This window comes from Equus caballus, chromosome 21, assembly GCF_041296265.1.
Source record: "Equus caballus isolate H_3958 breed thoroughbred chromosome 21, TB-T2T, whole genome shotgun sequence".
Classification (NCBI taxonomy): domain Eukaryota; kingdom Metazoa; phylum Chordata; class Mammalia; order Perissodactyla; family Equidae; genus Equus; species Equus caballus.
Genome location: NC_091704.1, coordinates 18,954,805 through 18,976,530, shown reverse-complemented (window position 1 = coordinate 18,976,530; position 21,726 = coordinate 18,954,805). Strand labels below are relative to the sequence as shown.

General features: G+C 48.3%; 1 protein-coding gene across 5 annotated transcripts; it reads left to right on the top strand.

The window, feature by feature from the left end:
* Positions 1 to 310: 310 nt before the first annotated feature.
* On the top strand, positions 311 to 20,774 carry SH3BP5L (SH3 binding domain protein 5 like). Of its 5 annotated transcripts, none has more exons than XM_070245827.1 (8): positions 313 to 737; positions 1,210 to 1,812; positions 6,736 to 6,814; positions 7,842 to 7,904; positions 8,069 to 8,197; positions 16,409 to 16,570; positions 18,024 to 18,197; positions 18,728 to 20,774. In XM_070245827.1, the coding sequence occupies exons 6-8, from the start codon at positions 16,460 to 16,462 to the stop codon at positions 19,193 to 19,195; spliced, it is 753 nt and encodes a 250-aa protein (XP_070101928.1). In that variant the 5' UTR covers positions 313 to 737; positions 1,210 to 1,812; positions 6,736 to 6,814; positions 7,842 to 7,904; positions 8,069 to 8,197; positions 16,409 to 16,459; the 3' UTR covers positions 19,196 to 20,774. The 5 variants fall into 5 exon arrangements, with proteins under 5 accessions (XP_005604247.1, XP_070101928.1, XP_070101927.1 ...); XM_070245826.1 differs by having other exon boundaries at positions 598 to 737; positions 17,916 to 18,197; XM_005604190.4 differs by lacking the exon at positions 6,736 to 6,814 and having other exon boundaries at positions 311 to 737.
* The last annotated feature ends 952 nt before the right edge of the window (positions 20,775 to 21,726 follow it).

Below are 21,726 nucleotides of genomic sequence, written 5' to 3'. Positions count from 1 at the left end.
CAGAGAGCCTGGCTCGGGGAGGAGCCGGCGGCTAGGGGCAGCGCAGGGGTCGTGGTGACGGCGCCGGCCACAGGCCTCAAGGAGAAAGATTTACCCATCAGCGCTGTCCGTTTAGACACCGTTACTGAGGGTACCGCTAATCTCCCTGGAGTTATGACAGTCACTGCTGGAAAAACGACCTTGCGTCCCCCAAACAGAGTCCACTTGTCCCCGGGCTCGGGCAGCAGGAACGCCACATCCAGAAGCCCACAAACTCACTTCCGCCGCCGCTTCTGTCTTCCCGGGCGAGGCCGGAAGTGAAGCCAGAGCCGCAGAGCTGCAGTGCCGTAAAGCAAGATGGCAGCGCTCTAAGGATATGGTCCAATCTCCGTTTCATTTCTAGCACTCTCCTACCACCAGGGACTCTCGCCTTCCATCACCCACCCTAGTTTTCCTCAGCATAACACGCTCATTCAGCTGTGGTGGAGGATGGGCTGGAGGCAACGGATAGGGAGCCTGAGCGTCGTAGGGCACCATTTTGTACGGAAACCGAAGGCTGGGCCGGGGCGAGTGTTGAGGAATCCATACGTGACTGGGCCGGGAGGGAGGGGCGAGACGGCAGGAGGGTGTTGTGGCTGGATGATGTATTTCCGCTTCCTCTCGGTCCGGTCGTATTTGGTTGGACGGGCTTGCTGCGGGGAGGGAGGGGGAAGATTGTTTGCGGTGGAGGAGCTCCGCAGACGGAAAGGTAAACTGAGGTAAGGCTGTGAAGGGGGGCCTTTGTTCCCGGCTGTGTAGGAGGTCTGGGGGCAGGGCCCTAGGGATTGAGGAAGAGTGTGGGGTTGGACACGGGTGGCTCGGATTGTCCGCCGAGTTGGAGAGAGACGAGGAGGTGGGGCGGGGCTGGGGGTTACAAGGTGAATTGCAAAGCCGGGCGAGGGTGGAGTGGAGAGGGCAGAAGAGAAGCTGGCGTGGAGGGGAGGGTGAGAGCAAGGAGGGAAGTCTGGAAGCTGCCAGTGGGGGAGGGGCTGGGGCGAGAGGAGCTGGAACGCGGGAAGAGTTAAGAGCTCAAGTCTTTCGGGGCTGAGGAAAGAAGTTGGGTGGGGGCTGGTCGGAATATGGCGGTGTGGGAGGGCGAGAATGGAGTCCTTGGGAGGCTGAGGGGTTGGAAGGGGCTGGTAGCCGATGTTCTGATGCTGACCGTGTACTTGGCCTTTGTTTCCCCTGCAGCTCCCGCAGCCTCTGTTTGGGTCCAGCCTTTTCTCTCCAGCTGCCACCACAGCCTGGAGGCATCTGCCTCCACTCTCCCGAATGGTGCTCCTCCTCGCAGGCCTCGGCCCAGGATCCAAACCCCCTTTGCCCCCTACCTCGGAGCTGTTGCTCCAGATCTCTCCTGGTGGACTCCCTGGGTCGGGGAGGGAAGAACTTTTGCACATTCAAGGCTACAGCTCTAGGAACCTCAGTGACGACTTGAATATCGCCCTCTAACCGGTATTCAAGTGTGAGGTTCTTCCTGCGCCCCTTTTCCACCCTTTGAGAAGAGAATCTCTTCTTCCTGCCACCCAGAGCCCAGGAAGCCGTAAGCTGGGGCTCTGGTTCCAGCATGTTGGTCCTCTCGTGTGCATAGGGCTGTGCCCTCTCCCTGTCAGCATGGCTGAACTCAGGCAGGTTCCAGGGGGACGAGAAACCCCGCAGGGGGAGCTTCGACCTGAGATTGTAGAGGATGAAGTCCCGAGGAGCCCAGTCGCAGAGGAGCCCAGAGGAGATGGAAGTAACAGCACTGAGGCCAAATCGTCCCCAAGAGAGGAGGAAGAACTGGATCCTAGAATACAGGTGAAAAGACTGAATAGGGGAGAGACAGGGAGCCCAGATTCCAGCTTTCCTGAAGAGCTGCCAGATAAATGAAGGATTAGACTTGACTCTCTCCTAAGGATACTGGGGCAGGGAAGGAAAACAAGTTTGTCAACAACTCATTGCAATATAGTGTGACAAGTGCTAAAAGAGTTGTGTGTGATGAGTGTGCAGAGAAAGGCCAGGCCTGAGTGCCTGTGGAGTGTTGCTGAAGGCTTCAGCGAAAAAGTGAAGTGACAAATTGGCAGCAGATGCAGGAGGCGCACTTTAGGTCAGTGGAGGGTAGAACTGTTGTTCTTTTCAAATAAGCAAAGAGGCTGTTGGCTCAGAGATATGCAGTGAGTAGGATGTGAGAGGGGGTGACTTGGAGATTGGGAGGCAGTTTTGAATCTTTTCATCTCTCTCACCTTTTCATTAGTGCCGCCCAGGGATGTTCACATCTATAAAGGGTGAGACCTTTCACGTCTTATAAAGTTGGCATCAGGTTCAGGCTTAGAAGGAAATTTGATGGTTTCAGGGGGTTTTATCAGTCATGGTCAGTCCTTAATAACACACATTCCTGGCTCTGAGGATGCTAGACCCATCAAATGAATGGAAGAGCTGATTTATCGCCTGGGAGCGTTTACAGGCTCGTTGGTAGGAGGGCACATCTTTGTGAAGGAGACCTTGGAGCAGTGGGTGAGGAGGATAGGCACCAAGCGGAGGAGATTTGTGGCCACCTGAGGCTGGATTGAGGCTTTCCGGGCAGCAGCAGAGAAGGGCTCCCTGGGGAAGCTGCTTGGGCAGGTGAGGGCCAGGAGGCTCCTGTGTGTTTGGGGCCTGAGTCTGCAGTTTGGTCTGGTGGCATCTCCGAGGTTCTGATGTAGAGGTGACTCATACCTCTCCAGGCGAGCAAGAGCATCCTGGGGCTTGCATTCCTGGGCTTCTCTGTCAGCAGACCTTTATTAGATACTTCAGTGAGTCAAGAAGAAATCAGAGCTGGTCCTAGCATCCTTCCTGCCCTCTTGGTGGAGGTTCCCAGGACATGTGTGGGGGAACTGTGTCTGTGCTTAAGTGGAGCAGTGTTAAGCCATTCATTTACTGGCATGAGTCAGTAATTTATTTCTGCTGTGTGTTATGGGTATTGCATTGAAAACAGCTCAGTTCTTCCTGCTAGTTCCACAGATTTGTCCTCCACTAAGGAAACAAGTTGTAGTGAGAAAAGCTTTGGGCTGAGATTCAAGTAACCTCCAGCCCTGTGATTTGTGATTTTTCCTGCAAGTTACATAACCTCTCCAAGCCTCAGTTTCTTCATCTGTAAAGTGAGAGGTTGTTCTAGCTGATTTGCGCAACTCCTTCCTGCTCTGCTCTGACATAGTGCTACTATTCTTTCCTTTCACAAACTCTTTTGCTTGTCTCTTGGTGAAAGTTTGTAGGTGGTGCTTTGGGAATGAGATCCTTGTCTGTTCCTCGGGGAGGAGGGCTGTGTGATGCCCTTTGTATACCTCCCTGCAGCATTCTTTGGCCTGCTCCGGAAGAGAACCCTCTGTGGTTTCTTTGCTTAGTTTCTCTGGCTCCTGTGTATTTTTCCAGTACCCACATAGGAGAGACAGTAGTTTGGAGAGTCACTCTCATGCTCTGCTGCGTAATAAAGTAGCCACTAGCTGCGTGTGGCTGCTTAAATAAAGTCAATTAAAGTTAAATAAAAATTAAAGATACAGTTCCCCAGGTGCTGTTGGCAGTGCAGAAATAGAACATTTGTCTCATCCCAGACAGTTCTGTTAGAGGAGCTCTGTGAGAAGTGGAGAATACTGAGCAGGCGTAAGATTCACCTTGCCTCCAGTGGGCTTGCAGTGTTACTGGAGCAAGAGGGGCAGGCAGCCGCTAATCTCTCTTGCCAAACTGTGAGGTCTGTTGTGGAACGTGGGCTGCGTAGGGAAGAATGCTTGTTGTAGAGGCCTCTCTCACTGACGGTGCACTCGTGGCTGGACAGGTGCTCTGGCCTCAGCAGGGATGCAGTGTCTTCTTGCCCTGTGGGAGAGGCAGCCTGGTGTGAGGGGCACCCTTCATGGAGGAGGCCAGCAGCATTCAACCTGTCTGGGTTTGGGCTCTTGTGGATGAGAAGAAGATTGGGGCTTGTGTCTTTTGAGGTCCCTTTTAGTGTTGGCAGTGCACAAGACCACGTTATCCTGATGATACATTTCAGAGCTTTAAATGGGTGTTTATTTTTCTGGATTCTCAGTGCATTCAGTGGGTCTCCACCCACAGATCCATCAGTGCCCACCAGGGAGCTTTAAAAATACCTATTCCTGAGCCATGCCCAGACATCTGAATTCTCCTGGTCTGGGTGGGGCGAGAAGCCGGTTCCAACATGCAGTCTAGACCCTGTTCAGGTATTTTCTGGAACTCCCAGAGATGATTGCCCTTAGGGCGAGGTTCTTTCTGACATTGGGAAAGGGGTTTCTTGGCAGACATGCAGCTCTGTCCCCATTTTCTGGTGGGATCCCTTTGGAACTTGCAGGGAAGCTAGCTGGAGGCCAGCTCCAGGCCTACCTGGAGTGTGCTATTCCCCAAGGAAGGCCACTCTCTGTGTCTCCATGTCTTGACCTCAGTGTAGGTCTTTGAGGTCTCCAGGCTAGTCCTCGGCTTTCTGAAAGAGAGAGGGTCCCAGCGGAGGGAAGGAGTGAAGGAGGATGATGGTACGATGGGCCTGGGTCTCTTTCCCTGTGACTTTCTCATCCCCTCCCTTGTGGTGGGTGCATTCTTTCATCACCTGTTCCTCCTTGAGACTCTGCAGAGTGACTTTGCAACCTCATCTGAAGTGTTGGTTTAGCTCTCACAGGACAGTCCTATTTCCTGTATTTCTGATTTCTTGGGCTGTGCATCACCCTGGCCCCGCCAACTGACCTTGGGCTTGAGTGTTTTAATGGCTTGCACAAGATAGGCAGGAGCATCTGTAGCCTGAGTACCCATGCCTTTAACTCAGTGGCCTGGCATCCTGGGAATGAGCCGGGTATGCTCTGAGAAGGTCGCCCGCCCTGCTAGCTGCTGGCTCACTGATGGATGATGCGCTCTGACTCAGACTTCATCCTCTTCGAATTCCATTTCAGCCAGGTGCCAGGAGTCCCTGGTGGAGCAGGCCAAATGAAATGTGTCGCCAAATGCCCAAAACAGCCATGGGTGATTGTCAGCTTCCCCACAGCCTTGCTCTAGGTCTGCCCCCGCCTGTCTATCCCTTAACCCCTTTGCCCACCTTGCCCTCCAGCATGCTCTGCTCCCCAGTTTCTTTGTCCTGTTAGAAAGAGCTTTGTGACTGAGGGGCAGATTTCATCAACAGAAGGCTTTTTAATTGCTGGAGGTGCTCGCACATGCACATGGAGTCCCATGTAGAAAGACATGTCCATTCCCACCCTTTCCAATGCCAGAGTCCTTCATGTCCTTTTTCCAGTAGGGATAACTTATGTAGAGCCATTCATTCCTCATGATCTTGTCAGGGGCTGGGAGCACTGTAGGCCATGAAACTGAGTGGAATCCAGTCTTGGACCTTGATTTGCCCACAGGAACGTTGCAGGGTGGCGTTTACCCACCTCCTTCTCTTCTCCTGCAGAATCAATGTTTATTGCCCTCCTGAGGCCTGTTCTTTTCCTTCCAGTGCTGTGGTTTTCCTAGGTTATGGTACTCCTGTCTTCTTGGTGACGTCACACAGAGGTCACAGTAGCAGGAAAGCCAGATCAAAGGTCAGGTCCTGGATCCAGTCCCAGCTCTATCCCCGATTGCCCACCTCATTGCTTCTTGTTTATCAAATGTGAATTAGCTGAGCAAGAAATATTCCTGCAGAAGCTGCTGAAAGGACTGTCACCTCCTTTCCTAGTCTGAAACCCACAGTAATCCAAGTCAAGCCACAGGAAGCTGGGCCCAGAGGGGGAGAGGTTGCCTCTAATCCTGACAGGAGTTGCCTTTTCTGAGGGCCCTTTCGGGTGATTCCATCAGCTGCAGATGATGTCCTTGTTAGGAAGGCACTGTGAAGCTTAGAGCTAGCTCTGTGTTGTCAGGTGGAGTCTTCTGGGGTCTTCTGAGCCATGTTGGCTGCCTGTGGTTCCAGAGTGGTTTGTCGTCATCTTATGGACACTGGGTTGTGTAAGTAATCAGCTTGCCCATGTGCGCCAACTCCTAGACCTGCACTGTCCAGTACAGGAGCCACATGCTGCTGGCCATTTTGGTATGATACACTTGGATAGCCAGTACATTTGGATGAAATATATTGTTACAGTTTCATCTGTTTGGTTTTGCCTTTTAAAAATGTGTCTACTAGAAAATTAAAAATTGCGTGTAAGGTTTACATTGTATTTCTGTTGGACAGCTCTCTTCTGGAAAGTTTAGAGGCAAGTTTGTGGCCCTCTTTGAGGCAGAGTCTACATTGTTGTAGGTGTGCATTTTTTCATGTCCTTGTGCCTGGTTCTGTTATATATTTCTTCTTTTGTGTTTTTCCTTTTACTGTAATTAGGGCAAACTTGGTTTTCTGGATTCTTACTTGCTGGGCAAATCTTTTGGGGCTTGAGAAGGGGTGTAGAAATAAAAGGACTGAAAGGGGATCATACACTGGGTTGTTGGAAGGGCCAAATGAGGTGCGCAGGAGCCAGTGATGGCAACATCACTCACTGCCAAGTGCACGTTGTTCCTGGGCCACGCCCAGCATGCTGGGTCCTGCTGGCCTTTCCAGGGTCTGCAGGGCTTGTGGAAGAGGATCCCATAGCTAAGCACTGGGCATTTCTGCAGGTATTGCTCCTGCTCAGAAGTGTCATTGCCTCGCTGGGCTCTGGGAACTTGACCGAGAAAGGGTAGGAGAGGATACTCAAGGGCAGCATGCCTCCCCGCTCTCTGCCATGTCACTGAAAGGCCCGCTGGTTCCGTTGCTTCTTTTTTCAGCCCTGGGGCCAATGAGGTGCTCAAGCCAGCTTGTCTGGTGACTTCTCCCTGAGGCTGTCCCTCCCACAGTATTTACTATGTGAGTACTTGGGGTCGCTTTCACTCCACTGTCCTAGCAGACCTAGAGGCCTCTTGAACTATGCACTCTTCCCTAATCTTGACCTTAATTGTCCACAAAGCCTTCGTGATTCTGCATCTGCATTTCCCTGGGATCTGCCCTCTCCTCTCCCTCCTGGAAACTGCAGACAGCCTCCACTTTCTCTCTCTGGTCCCTTTAAGCTTTCCCTGCGTTACTTAGATCAACCTTCCTAAACTATAGACCAGTTGGCGCCAGCCTCTGAGGGGCTCCCCCTGCCATTGGGAAAAGCCCTGGTATCCCTTCCCCTGTACCTTAGCCTTGCTGGCTTCTCACCTGACACCTTGTTTGCCCCAGGCACCTGCCTTTCTTTTGATTCCCGGCCACCTCCCTGTCACTGATGCTTTTCTGTGCATCCATCAAAGCTCTGCCTGGGAGCAAAGTGCCCTGGCCTTCCCATGCCCAGGTGAGTGATCCTGCCACCTCCACCACAATCACCTATCACATGGCTCCTCACACAACCGAGGGCCTGTTGCTTACTTACTGGGCCGTGAGCTGCCACCTCTCTGTGTTCTAAATTCTCAGGTTTCATGGTGCTGAGCTATGATAAGTATGCAGTAAGTATGTGCTGAGTGAATGGTCCAGGGGGTCATCCTCTCTCTGGGACAGAGACTGTTAGCTCTAAGGAAATTCCTCCTGGCTGGAGTGTGAGGAGGAGGTGGTATAGTCTGATGGAGAGACTCAGGCTTGCTGCCACTTCTCTCTGTGCATACAAGTGTTCCATTCTCTCAACCTCGATTTCTTCATCTTCAAAATGGGGCTTTTACTACCTGCTACAGAGGTGGAATTGTGAGCATTACAGGAGACTATATATTAGGTCTCTGACAAGGAGGCATTCGACAGTGCCCTTCTCCTCCATTTCTTCCCTTCCCTGGTTTGGTGGGCTTTCCCTCTGTGCCCTGTGCTCCCACCCCACCTGGTTCACATGAGGCTTCCACTTCTCTTAACTCTCTGCCCATCTGTGTGGTAGGAGGAGCTGGAACATCTGAACCAGGCCAGCGAGGAGATCAATCAGGTGGAGCTGCAGCTGGATGTGAGTTTCTCCTTTTCCTCACACCCTTGGGCTGGTCCTAGGGGTGTCTCTGTCTGTTTCCCTCCCCGTTCAGTACAGTGGCAGGGGAAGGGGCGTGTGTGAGAAACAAGAGGGGCTGGGACCCATGCATACCTTTCCTCTGCCTGTGTCTATTCCTTTGCCAGGAGGCCAGGACCACCTATCGGAGGATCCTACAGGAGTCGGCGAGGAAGCTGAATACACAGGGCTCCCACTTGGGGAGCTGCATTGAGAAGGCCCGGCCCTACTATGAGGCTCGACGGCTGGCTAAGGAGGTACAGCCAGCTGACCCACGTTCTGGAAGGGCTGCGTGCTGAGCCAGGCCCTGGATTCTTCTATCTCTGTATAGAGTGGGAGACACAACACCTTTTCTCATTTCTTTTCTCTCTTTCTTCTCTTACCTTTGGTTCATGTCTCTTTTCTTTGCTTACCCCTCCACTCCTTTACCCCTCTCCCTCCCTTTTTTTTTCTTTACACAAATAATGTGCATTCACTATTGGAAGACTAATTGTAACTGTAACTGTAAAACAAGATATAAGAGAAGACCAGAATCACCCCAAATCCTACCATGCTCATGTTTCGTGATTTTTGTACCTGAGATTTGTTTTAGTCAAATGTGGTAAGATGACAGACACAGAAAACTGCCTTGAAAGAAGAGTTTATTGGGAACTAGCAGTTCCCAAGAGGAAGGGGACACGTGGGGAAGAATCTGGGTTGGTCCAGAGGCAGAAGGCCCAAAGGGAAAGCTTGGCCCAGAGCCTTTATTGTTTTTGTGGGAAGGAATGGGTAAGGGCAGGGTAGGCAACTTTGAGCAAGCTTAGGATTGGATGGTTTAAATAACTGTGGTGGGCTCTGGGCTGTAGGAGTGGTCTCTAGTTTCTGGTGCCTGGCCCTGGTGTGATTTAGGGCCAGGGACAGTATTGGCTTGGTGTATGAGAGTTGCATAAAGGAGGTGGTGGGCTTTCGATATGTTGGTTTGCATATGAAAGGTGTGCTCACAGAGTTTACTATCTAGGAGTTAACTAGTTCTGGGAGGACCAGCAAGGCTCCCAGGATGTCAAAGCATCATAAGATACAGAAGATAAAAAATGTGATTAATACAGCATAGAAAATCCTTTTAAAAAAAATTGGTATATATCCTGCCTAAATAAGATTACACAATGTGCTAATTTTTTTTTGAGCTAACGTTGGTTTATAACATTATGTAAGTTTCGTGTGTACAACATTATAATTCGACTTGTGTGAACACCACACTGCTCACCACCAAAATCTAGTTTCCATCCCTCACCATACAATTGACTCCCTTACCCATTTTGCCATCCTCCCACACTCCTTTCCTTCTGGTAACCAGCAACATGTTCTCCGTTTCTATGTGTTTGTTTTCATTTTGTTTCGTTTGTTGATTTATTTTGCTTGTTTTAATATTCCACATAGGAGTGAAATCATATAGTATTTGTTATTCTCTATTTTTATGGTGGCGTAGGATTCCATTGTGTGCATAAACTACATCTTCTTTATCCATTCATCCATTGATGGGCACTTAGGTTGTTTTTGTATCTTGGCTATTGTAAATAGTGCTTCAGTGGACATAGGGGTGCGTATCTCTTTTTAAATCAGTATTGTCATGTTCTCTGGATAAACACGCAGAAGTGGAATAGCTGGATCATATGGTGGTTATATTCTTAATTTTTAAAGGAATCTTCATACTGTTTTTCGTGGTGGCTGCACCAATTTACATTCCCACCTAGAGTGTATGAGGGTTCCCTTTTCTTCACATCCTCTCCAAAACTTGTTATTTCTTGTTTTTTTGATAATAACATTCTAATGGGTGTGAGGTGAGATATCTCATTGTAATTTTGATTTGCATTTCCCTAATAATTAGTGATGTTGAACGCCTTTTCCTGTGCCTGTTGGCCATGTGTCTGTATGTCTTCTTTGGAAAATGTCTGTTCAGATCCTCTGCCTATTTTTTAATTGGGTTTTTTTTGTTGAGTTGTATGAGTTCTTTATGTATTTTGAGTATTAACCCCTGATTGGATATATGATTTGCAAGTATCTTCTGCCATTTGGTAAGTTGTCTTCTTGTTTTGTTGATAGTTTCCCTTGCTGTACAGAAGCTTTTTAGTTTGATGTAGTCCCATTTGTTTATTTTTTCTTTTGTTTCCCTTGCCTGAGGAGACATATCCAAAAAGATACTGTTAAGACCGATATCAGAGAGTGTACTGCCTATGTTTTCTTCTGGGAGTTTTATGGTTTCAGGTCTTACATTCAAGCTTTAATCCATTTTGAGTTAATTTTTGTGTATGGTGTAAGATAGCGGTCTAGTTTCATTTTTTTTGCATGTGGCTGTTCAGTTTTCCCAGCAGCATTCGTTGAAGAGACTTTCATTTCCATTGTATGTTCTTGGCTCCTTCGTCATAAATTAGTTGTCTGTATATGTATGGGTTTATTTCTGGGCTCTCAATTGTATTCCATTGATCTGTGTGTCTTTCTGCCAATACCGTGCTGTTTTGATTACTATAGCTTTGTAGTATAATTTGAAATCAGGTGTGATTCCTCTAGCTTTGTTCTTTTTTCTCAGGATTGCTCTGAATATTCAGGATCTTTTGTGGTTCCATATAAATTGTAGGATTTTTTTGTTCTATTTTGTGAGAAATGTCATTGGGATTTTGATGGGGATTGCATTGATTTTATTTATTTATTTATGTTTTGAGGAAGATTGGCCCTGAGCTAGCATCCACTGCCAATCCTCCTCTTTTTGCTCAGGAAGATTGGCCGTGAGCTAACATCTGTGCCCATCCTCCTCTATTTTATATGTGGGACACTTGCCACAGAGTGGCTTGATAAACAGTGCAGGTCCGCACCCGGGATCCTAACCAGCGACCTCCGGGCCACCAAAGCAGAGTGCACGAACTTAACTACTACACCACTGGGCCAGCCCCTGCATTGAGTTTTTGATTGCTTTAGGTAATAGTGACTTCTTCCCATCCGTGAGTATGGAATATCTTTCCATTTCTTTGTGTCATTTTTCAATTTCTTTCAATGCTATCATACAGTTTTCAGTGTACAGGTCTTTCAACTCCGTGGTTAAATTTATTCCTAGGTATTTTTTTCTTTTTGTTACGATTGTAAATAGGATTGTTTCCTTAATTTCTCTTTCTGCTAGTTTGTTGTTAGTGTGTAGAAATGCAACAGGTTTTGTATATTGATTTTTCTTTTTTTTTTGAGGAAGATTAGCTCTGAGCTAACTACTGCTAATCTTCCTCTTTTTGCTGAGGAAGACTGGCCCTGAGCTAACATCCATGCCCATCTTCCTCTCCTTTATACATGGGACGCCTACCACAGCATGGCTTGCCAAGCAGTGCCATGTCCACACCGGGGATCCAAACTGGCGAACCCCGGGTCACCGAGAAGTGGAACATGCAAACTTTGCTGCGCCACTGGGCCAGCCCCTATAGATTGATTTTTGTACCTGCAACTTTACCGTACTTGTTTATTATTTCTAATAGCTTTTTAGTTGAGTCTTTAGGGTTTTCTGTATGTATGTCACCTGTGAATAGTAACAGTTTTACTTATTCCTTTCCAATTTGGATCCCTTTTGTTTCTTTTTCCTGCGTAATTGCTCTGGCTAGGACTCCCAATACTATGTTGAATCAGTGGTAAGAGTGGACATCCTTGTCTTGTTCCTAACCTTAGAGGGATAGCTTTCAATTTTTCACCGTTGAGTATAATGTTAGCTGTGGGTTTGTCATATATGGCCTGTATTACATTGAGGTAGTTTTCTTCTATCCCCTTTTTATTGAGTTTTTATCATAAATGGATGTTGAATCTTGTCAGATGTTTTTTATGCATTTATCGAGATGATTATATGATTTTGAGTCTTCATTTTGTTAATGTAGTGTATCACGTTGATTGATTTATGGATGTTGAACCATTTTTGCATCCCTGGAGTAAATCCCTCTTGATCGTTGTTGTATGATCTTTTTAAGGTATGGTTGTATTTGGTTTGCTAATAGTTTGTTGAGGATTTTTGCATCTATGTTCATGAGAGATATTGGCCTATAATTTTCCTTTTTGTGTTGTCCTTGTCTGGTTATGGTATCAGGGTGATGTTGGCCTCATAAAATGAGTTAGGATGCATTCCCTCCTCTTCAGTTTTTTTTGGAAGAGTTTCAGAAGGATAGATTTTAAATCTTTGAGTGTTTGGTAGAATTCACCAGTGAGGCCGCGTGGTCCTGGACTTTTGTTTTGTGGGAGGTTTTTGAAATGGTAATCATTGTTTCGATCTCTTTACTAGTGATCTGTCTATTCATATTTTCTATTTCTTCATGATTTAGTTTTGGAAGCTTGTGTGATTCTAAGAGTTTTTCTATTCTAAATTGTCCAATTTGTTGGTGTATAGCTGTTTGTAGGAGTCTCTTATAATGCTTCGTATTTCTGTGGTATGTGTTGTAACTTCTCTTTTGTTTCTGATTTTATTTATTTGAGCTTTCTCTCTTTTTTTCTTAGTTTAGCTAATGGTTTGTCAATTTTGTTTATTGTTTCAAAGAACCATCTCTTTCATTAATCTTTTATGTTGTTTTTTTAAGTCTCTATTTCACTTCTTTCTGCTCTGATTTTTATATTTCCTGCCTTTTACTGACTTTGGGCTTTGTTCTTCTTTTTCTAGTTCCTTTAGGTGTAAGGTTAGATTGTTTGAGGTTTTTCTTGTTTCTTGAGGTAGACCTGTATTACTATAAACTTCCCACTTAGTACTACTTTTGCTGCATCCCATAGATTTTGGTATGTTGTATTTTCATTTCCATTTGCCTTCAGGTGTTTTTTGATATCTCTTTTGATTTCTTCATAGATCCAGTAGTTGTTCAGTAGCATGTTGCTTAGTTTCCACATATTTGTGATTTTTCCAGCTTTCTCCTTGTAGTTTACTTCTGCTTTCATACCGTGTGGTCAGAAAAAATGCTTGCTATGATTTCAACTTTCTTAAATTTATTGAGACTTGTTTTTTGTCCCAGTATATGGTCTGTCTTTGAAAATGTTCCATGTGTACTTGGGAACAATGTGTATTCTGCTGCTTTTTGATGGAATGTTCTGTATCTATCTATTAAGTCCATCTGGTCTAATGTTTCATTTTAGGCTGGTGTTTCCTGGTTGCCTTTCTGTCTGAATGACCTGCCCGTTGATGTTAGTGCGGTGTTAAAGTCCTCTACTATTATTATGCTGCTATCAGTTTCTCCCTTTAGGCCTGTTAACAGTTGCTTTAAATATTTTGGTGCTTCCATGTTAGGCACATGTATATTAATAAATGTTATGTCTTCCTAATGCGTTGTCCTCTTTATCATGTAATGTCCATCTTTGTCTCTTGTTACCTTTTTTGGCTTGAAGTCTATTCTGTCTAATATGAGTATGGCTACACCAACTTTCCTTTGGCTGCCATTTGGTTTGCATATCATCTTCCAACCCTTCACTTTGAGCTTATGTTTCTCTTTAGAGCTGTCTCTCTCATAGGCAACACATAGTTGGGTCTTGTTTTTTCGCCCATCTGGCTACTCTCTGTCTTTTGATTGGCAAATTCAATCCATTTACATTTAGGGTGATTATTGATATATGAGGGCTTAATTCTGCCATTTTATCTTTTTTTTGTGCTTGGTTTATGTCTATTTTCTCTTTTCCTTGTGTTTCTGTCTGCCCTTTTAGTTTGGTGGTTTTCTATGATGTGTTTCTCAGTTTCTTCTTTTTTCATGTTTAGTATCTCTGCTCTAGATTATTGTTTTGTGGTTATTGTGAAGTTTGTATAAAATGTCTCAAGGCATAATATTCTTTTTCTGCTGATAGCGTCTTTTCTTCATTTGCCTGTAGAGATTCCATCCTTTTTCTCTTTCCTTTTTATGTTTTTGTTGTTACAAATTATACCTCTTTATGTCTTGAATATGTTATCAGATTGATGTAGCTATAGTTATTTTTAATGTTTTTCCCCCTTTGTGCTGTAATTAAGTGCTTAACAGCCTGTTCTGATAGAGAATTGAAATTTTCTGATTGTCCGCTTATCACCTTACTTGAAGTTTTCTGTACCCCCTTGCCTTTTCATTTCATTTAAAGAGCTCCTTTCAGCATTTCTTGTAAGGCAGGTCTAGTGATGATGAGCTCTCTCAGATTGGTTTATCTGGAAAGGCTTTGTTTCTCTTTCAGTGTTTTGAGTCTATCATTCTACTCTCTCGTGGCCTGTAGAGTTTTTCCTGAGAAATATGCTGATAGCTTAATGGGATTACTGGGTTTTTTTCCCGTCTGCCTTTAAAATTCTCTTTATTGTTGATTTTTATGTAGCAAGTCTTGGAGAAGGTCTTTTTGTGTTGAGATAATTAGATGTTCTGTTATATTCATGGACTTGTGTATCCAGTTCCTTCCCCAGGTTTGGGAAAATTCTCAGCTGTTATTTCTTTAAATAAGCTCTCTGCTCTCTTCTCCTTCTGGGATGCCTATTATCCTTTTGTCACCTTTTCTAATGGAGTCAGATAGTTCTTGCTGAGTTTCTGCACTTTAAAAAATCTTGGTTCTCTCTCCTCTTGTACCTGCATCATTTCTAGGTTTCTGTCTTCAAGCTCACTAATTCTCTCTTCCATATGGTCTGCTCTATTTCCAGTGCTTTCTAATGCCTTCTTCATCTCGCTTATTCAGTTCTTCAGCTCCAGAATTTCTGTTTGGTTCTCTTTAGAGTTTCAGTCTCTTTGGTCAAGTATTCCTTCTGATGATTAATTGCATTTCTGAGCTCACTGAACTGCCTTTCTGAGTTTTCTTGTAGCTTACGGAGTTTCTTCATGACACCTGTTTTGAATTCTCTCTCAGTACAGTCTTCTGTGACTTTCAGTTTGTTTTCTGGAGAATTGTCATTTTCTTTTCATGATAACGTGTTACTGTGGTTTCTCATGGTGCTTCCTGAGTTGTTCCTCTGACAGTTTATTTAAAGTGATGAACACCTTTCTTCTTTAGGTAAAGCTTTGTTTACTTTGAGTCTAACAGTTCAACAGGTTTTTAATTAGAGGTCTTTCTTTTGTTCTTTAGTAGGTGGAGCTATAGACCAAACTTTTGGTCTTTCTTACCTGAGCTGCCTCTGACTATGTTTGAGGATTGGCACTTTCCACCCTCCACGTCCTCTGCCAGAAGTGTCACTGGTGCCCTCCTCATCACTGCTTGCACCTCTAAAGTTGCTGGTGCCTTGCTGCTGCCAGTGTTACTGTGCTCACTAGTGTTGCTGCTGGGTGCACTGGCATGATGAGTGTTTCTGCTGCATCTGGGGTTTCCTCGCTTGTGGGGACTGCTGCTGTGGCAGGGGGAGTAGGAGAGTTTGGGGGAGCTGGAGTCACAGGCCCCTCTGCTGTGTCCAGGGTTGACAGATGAGCGGTCGCAGCTGCTGCAAGGAAAGAGGGTGGGGCTGGATTCTCAGGCACTGCCTTGGCTGGAGGAACTGGGATTGCAGGCCCCACTGCTGCTCCTGCCTGGTTCCCTGTGGCTATGGGCACCACTGTGGCCTGTGGAGTCATTTGTATCACCTCTCCTGCTGCTACTGGCTTCCCTGGGGCTGTGGGGTTAGCTGCCGTGGCTGAGGGATCCAGGATTGTGGGCACTGCCTCTGCTGCTCCCCTGGTTCTGCTGCCTGTGTGTGTTCCAATCCATCCACCTTCAGATGCATCCTGGTCTGTTAGGCAGAGGACTCTTCACTGAGTTATGGGTGTTTTACTAGTTGTAGACTGAAGGGGAGAAACAAAGGGAGCATCTCCCACTGTCATGTTGCTGACATCACTCACCAATGCATGCTATTTTTATTTCTTTATTTTACTTATATTATGAGATGCTTCCTTATTAATAAACATCCATGCTATCACTTTTAAAGGCTGCATAATATTTCCATATATTAACTGTACTATTATTCATTTAACCAGTTCCCTGTAACTGAAAACTTAGTTTTGTTTCCAGTTTTTTGTTGGATAAGCATAGCTGTGATGAATATCTCTGAGCAGTTATCTGATTATTTCCTTCAGCTTACCTGCTGGGCTGGAGTTGATGGTTTCAGGGGTGTACTTTCTGTATGACTCAGTGCATGTTACTATCCACCTTTCAACTAAAGTCGTGCGGGTTTGTCTTTGTTCTCTCTAGGGCAAAAGGCCAGTGGCCTTTGAGAGTGCTGCATTTTACACACTCATCCTCCACTGGTAGTATCATTCTTTTCAATCTTTATGTCTACGTTTATTTTTCCTCTTAGGCCATATCCTTAAAAAATATTCTTTATAGAGAATTCTGTAAAGATTCTGTTCTTTCTAGAATTTCTAAAAAAAGTTCTGTTCTTCCTTGGCATTTTATCCATAGCTTAGTTTGGGAAGTAAGGCCGACATTGCAACAGGCCTTTTCCTTCTCTTGTCCTTGCCCAGGGTGGGCCTCCATGGGTGGCCAGGTGTACCTTGGGGCACCGTGTCCTGATGGCCCTCTCCCCTCAGGCACAGCAGGAGACTCAGAAGGCAGCACTGCGATATGAGCGGGCCGTGAGCATGCACAACGCTGCCCGGGAGATGGTGTTTGTGGCCGAGCAGGGCGTCATGGCTGACAAGAACCGCCTGGACCCCACATGGCAGGAGATGCTCAACCACGCCACGTGCAAGGTGAGCCCGGCAGTGCCAGCAGGTCCCCCTTGCTGGTTCCAGTATTTCCTTTCCTATCCCTTCATCTCATCACCTTCCTCATTCCTCTTTCTCTCTCTCTCTTTCTTCCTTTCCACTCTTCCCTCAGCTTTGATTATGTTTCAGGCAAAACCTGTTCCTTGATCTCTGCCCTGTTTGGCCTCCAGTGCTTCCCATGTACATTTCCTTCTGACTCAGAATGTCTTTCTGGGTTTTGCCTCCAGATGTGGGACTAACCGAACAGTTCACCCCTGCTGGATGCTCTGGATTCAACACTCAACATTTTGTTATGTTTATCTGTGACGACTCACTTCTGTTTTCCAAATGTTATTCCTTCCTTGCTTTTGAGCACTGCCAGTGTATCTTGATTTTTGAAGTATAATTTGTGTATCATTTCCAAGCTACTCAAAGGGGACCAGGGAGCAGGAAGATCCTTGGCATCAGCTCCAGTCTGCCACCTTCACCGTACAAAGGGCAAGTGTCTTAGTCCACTCAGGCTGTTATATCAAAATAACAGACTGGGTGGCTTAAACAGCAAATGGTTATTTCTCACAGTTTTGGAGGCTTGGAATTCCAAGATCAAGGTGCAGGCAGATTTGATGTCTGATTAGGGGCCCGATTCCTGGTTCCTAGATGGCTGGCCATTTTCTTCACTGTGTTCTCACATGGCAGAAGTCGCATGGGACCTCTCGAGGGCTTCTTTTATAAGGGTACTAATTCCATTCAGGGAGCTCCCCACATGTGACCTTATCACCTCTCAGAGGCCCACATCCAATAACATCACATTAGGGTTAGGATTGCAACATAATGAATTTTGAGGGGACACATTTAGTCTATAGCAGCAAGTGTCAGCTCCTGAGGAGTTGTTGTGTCTCGAGGTTTTTTGTGTGTTCCTTAGTCCAGGCCCATGGCCTTGCTTCACTTCCACTCTGGAGCTCACACAGAGAACACAACACTGGAGGAGGGGTTGTTGAAGCCGTGTGTGACAGGGCTCTGGTGTGCATGCCCAAGATCGGCCCCCTACTCCTGGTGGACGAAGTGGCTGGAGCCCTTAGCTGCTCCCTGTTCAGCCGTGGAAACTTGGAGAACCCAGTGCAGAGCTGTGGCTCCCCATACTGGAGCTCCTCCCATCCCCTCAGCCCCAGCACTGAGGACTTCCTGAGGGTGATGGCTGTGGTAGCTGTGCTCACAGACAGACATTCCCCACACGCTTATGAGTGGTCCAAAGGCCCCAGCACCCTCTCCTTGCAGCAGCAAAGCTGAGTGACAAGTGGTACAGGTAATAATAGGCAGGTGCAAGGATCCGCTATTCTCCTTTGTGTCTCAGGGGCTCGGTGCCCTCTCCAGGCTCTCCAGTGGGGAGTGGCAGCCTGGGGCAGACAACAGGGGCAGGTTCCAGCTCAGTGATGTGTATCCTCCACCATACCTGGGCCAGGTGAACGAGGCAGAGGAAGAGCGGCTTCGTGGCGAGCGGGAACACCAGCGAGTGACGCGGCTGTGCCAGCAGGCTGAGGCTCGGGTCCAGGCCCTGCAGAAGACCCTCCGGCGGGCCATTGGCAAGAGCCGCCCCTACTTTGAGCTCAAGGCCCAATTCAGCCAAATCCTTGAGGTAGCTGAGTGGGAGAAGGGGAGAGTGGGTGAACAGGCAGCAAGCGTGGAAAGTGGGGGCAGGTAGAGAGGACACTCCAGAGCAGCATGGTAGGACAGGTGGTGGTGCATGTATTCAGAGTGACCGTGCAGGAGTCGGGGGTGGGGTTCAGGGGTGGGTGCTGGCAGAGAACCGAGTTAAAAGGGGGGTAAACAAGAGAAAAGTGAGAATTGGGTGAAACCAGGGAGAATGGGAAGAGAAACCAAGCAGACAGGGAAAGGGGACAGTGAGAAGAGGAGGAACAGTGGGTGGGAATGAAGGCCTGACGAAGGTCCTGGTCAGTTGGGCCCAGGTCAAGAGGAGGGCAGGATTCCTGGAGGAGGACCATAGAAAGAGAAGAAGAATTGCAGGTTTGTGGTGGGTGGTGAGCAAGGCCGAAGGCCTGGGAGAGGAGACCCCAGCGCAGAGTGCCTTGTGGGGCTGATGGGACTCAGCAGGTCCAGGCCCATGGAGAGTTGCCCAGTGGTTCACCTCACTCTCTCCCTCCACAGGAACACAAGGCCAAGGTGACAGAGCTGGAGCAGCAGGTAGCTCAGGCCAAGACACGCTACTCGGTCGCCCTGCGCAACCTGGAGCAGATCAGCGAACAGATTCATGCACGGCGCCGGGGCCTGCCACCTCATACCCCGGGCCAGCGGCGCTCTTCCCCTGTAGGGGCTGAGGCTGGGCCTGATGGCGGCGAGGATGGGGACAGTGGGATCATTGAGGGGGCTGAGGGTGGGGGGCTGGAGGAGGGCAGTAGCCTGGGGCCTGGCGCGGCCCCTGACACGGACACACTGAGCCTGCTGAGCCTGCGCACTGTGGCCTCGGATCTGCAGAAGTGTGACTCTGTGGAGCACCTGCGTGGCCTCTCGGACCACGCCAGTCTGGACGGCCAGGAGCTGGGTCCCCAGAGCGGGGGGCGCTGGGCCAGTGACAGTGGAGGCCGTGGCCGCCATCAGCGCAGCATTAGCCTGTAGTCCTGTGCTTGGGGTGGCTGGTTCATCTGTTATGGATCTGGGTCCCCAGAGTTGGGGGCACTGGGGCAGTGACAGTGGGGGCCGTGAGGGCCACCACCAGCGCAGGTTTAGCCTGTAGCCCCATGTTTGGGGTGGCTGGTTCATCTGTTACTACCACTGGCCTGCCCAAGGCCAGGGAGGCTCTGAGCTCCCTCTCCTCGGGTCCTTGATTCCCTCGTTGGTTATGTCTGAGACATACTGCCTCTCATGGCTTTTTCTCTGTTGTCCTCTCCCACCTTGCAGGTGACAGCTGTCTGCCTTACTCCTTCAGAAGGCTTGTCTCTGGCTCTCACGTCTCACCTTCCCTTGCCAGCTCCTCACAGTCTGTTAGCCTTTGCAGTCCTTTCTGGTTCTCTCCTTCCATCTGTCTGGCATTTCCCCTCAGGGAACTTGGTCTAGAAGGCACAGGGGGGCCCATCAAAGAAGGTGGGTGCTGGACTGAGTCCTGGCTTCTTGGTCCCTCAGCTTGAGTGAATGGACAGGTGCCTCTCCTACCTCCCCATCTCCCAAGGGGGCCCTAGGGGTGCTGTAGAGCCCCCCTGGCAACCCTGTGCCCCAGTTCTCTGTCCTTGCCTGCCTGTGTATAACTGGGAAGATGCAGTGTGGGACTCTGTGCCTCCAGGAAGACACTGCCCGTCCCTTCAGTGCTGCTTCCTCATGACCTAAGCCACTTTGTTACGTGTGCCCCAGAGCAGGACTTAAAGGGTACCAGTATCAGGGAAGGTGAAGCCCAACTCCAGGATCAACAGATGGGGGACACTACCAACTTCAAACAGACTCCCATTTGCATGGCGTTTTCCCAACTGGGCTTAGCCCTTAACATTGCCAAGGTGCTAGTGGGTCTCTAACAGGGTCCATGTTGGGGAATGGAGATGTAATGAAGTCCTGATGGCTGAAGCCCTTGCCATTCCTGCTGCAGAGTTAGGTTCACTCATTGTGGGTAGAGGTTGCTGAGACGAATTTCAGCACTCTCCTGCAGAGTGGAGTTAGGGAATTTGGTGCTCAACTGCTCTCCCTCGCCCTTCCCCAAACCACACAGTACCTACTCCAGGATCCCTTGGGGAATGCTCAAGGTTGGCTGCTGAGCCTCCCCTGATGTCAGGAGGGGTTGGCCTGGGGTGAAGGGACCTGCTCTCCATAGGAAGCAAAGCAGTCCCAGGTGTCTTGGAGTGTTCCCAGGCTGTGTGGTGGGGAAAGGTGGGGAAGCCACACCAAATCTGGGTGCTTCAGGAGAACCAGTCCTTCCTCTTATCTCACCCCAGGAAGGCTGAGAGCTGGACACTGGGCGGGAGAGCTCATGTTCTCCCTGTGTCCTGCTATGTTCAACTCGGGGAGGAATGGGCCTTGGCATGGAGAGAGTCTCCCTGTCCTAGGGTTGAGGTAGGGTGGTCACAATGAGAACCACTGGGTTTGAGGTGGCCGTGGATGGAGGGAAGAAAAGGAGGGAGGACATGGGTGTGCGTGCGTGCATGTGCCGATGTGTATGTGTGGGAAAAGGGTCTGCCCCTGAATTTATTTAAATAAAATAGTTTATGTAATAGTAATGTTTACTGTCCCTGTCAGGAGAGGGAGGAGGAGATGGGTGGGGGTGAGTATGGGGAGAGGGGAAAGAGCAGGGTGAAGTGGGGGTTTTGTTCGTTGGGGTAGTCAGGGAAGGCCTTTTGGGAGATGAAGGATGAGATGGATTGAAGCAGGCCACAGGAGGAGGGAAGGCTTATGGCCACCAGGCCAGGGTGAACATGCACCAGGCAAGTCTGGATGTGATCTGGGAGTTGCACCCCCTGCCTGCTGGGCAAGTAAGGGTCTGCAGGGTGGAATGCATGTTGTGGACACCGTGGTCCAGATGAGGTGAGGGTGCCAATCCTGCACGTGTCTGGACGTGAGCATGAACGAAGGAGAGGGGCAAAAGTAGGGTTGCGGGATTTAGCAAGTAAATACACTGGTGCCCAGTCAGGCTTGAATTGCAGATAGGCAATGAATGTGCTTTGCGCTCTGCAATGGTTAGGACATACTTATGCTAAGTTCTTTGTTGTCTACCTGAAATTAAAACCTGGCATAGATAAGAGATGGTTCCCATGTCAAGGCTTGACCTGTCGTGGGGCAGGAGGGGTTTAAGTGCGTTTGGACCCACATCCTCTGAAACATTTGGTGAATTCAGGTGGGGAAGGGATGAGAACTTGAGGAGCATGGAGGTGGAGAGCAAAGGCTTTGAACTGAGCTCCACCAGAGATATGCCTGCATTTAGAGCCAGGTGAGGGAGTCAGCCGAGGTATGGAGAAGGTGCTACCAGGCAGGAGGGCAGGAGACCCACTGGAAACCTGGTGGGAAATGAGTGTCCTGAAGACCCTTAAGGGGCAGGGTGAAGGCCAGGAGTTGGAGGAACAGGAAGGCAAAGCAGTGACCTTGATGACCACAGATGGGAGATGGGCCATCAGGTGCCACTGTGGACTGAATGTACGCTCCATGCCCTTTGACAGGTACTGAGCAGGTGT

Excerpts from the sequence above, each read along its gene's own strand:
- SH3BP5L (XM_070245825.1), top strand. The coding sequence starts at position 1,630 with ATGGCTGAACTCAGGCAGGTTCCAGGGGGACGAGAAACCCCGCAGGGG. Across the intron at positions 1,813-7,841 it reads AACTGGATCCTAGAATACAG|GAGGAGCTGGAACATCTGAA; the intron begins GTGAAAAGACTG and ends TCTGTGTGGTAG. Across the intron at positions 18,198-18,727 it reads AATTCAGCCAAATCCTTGAG|GAACACAAGGCCAAGGTGAC; the intron begins GTAGCTGAGTGG and ends CTCCCTCCACAG.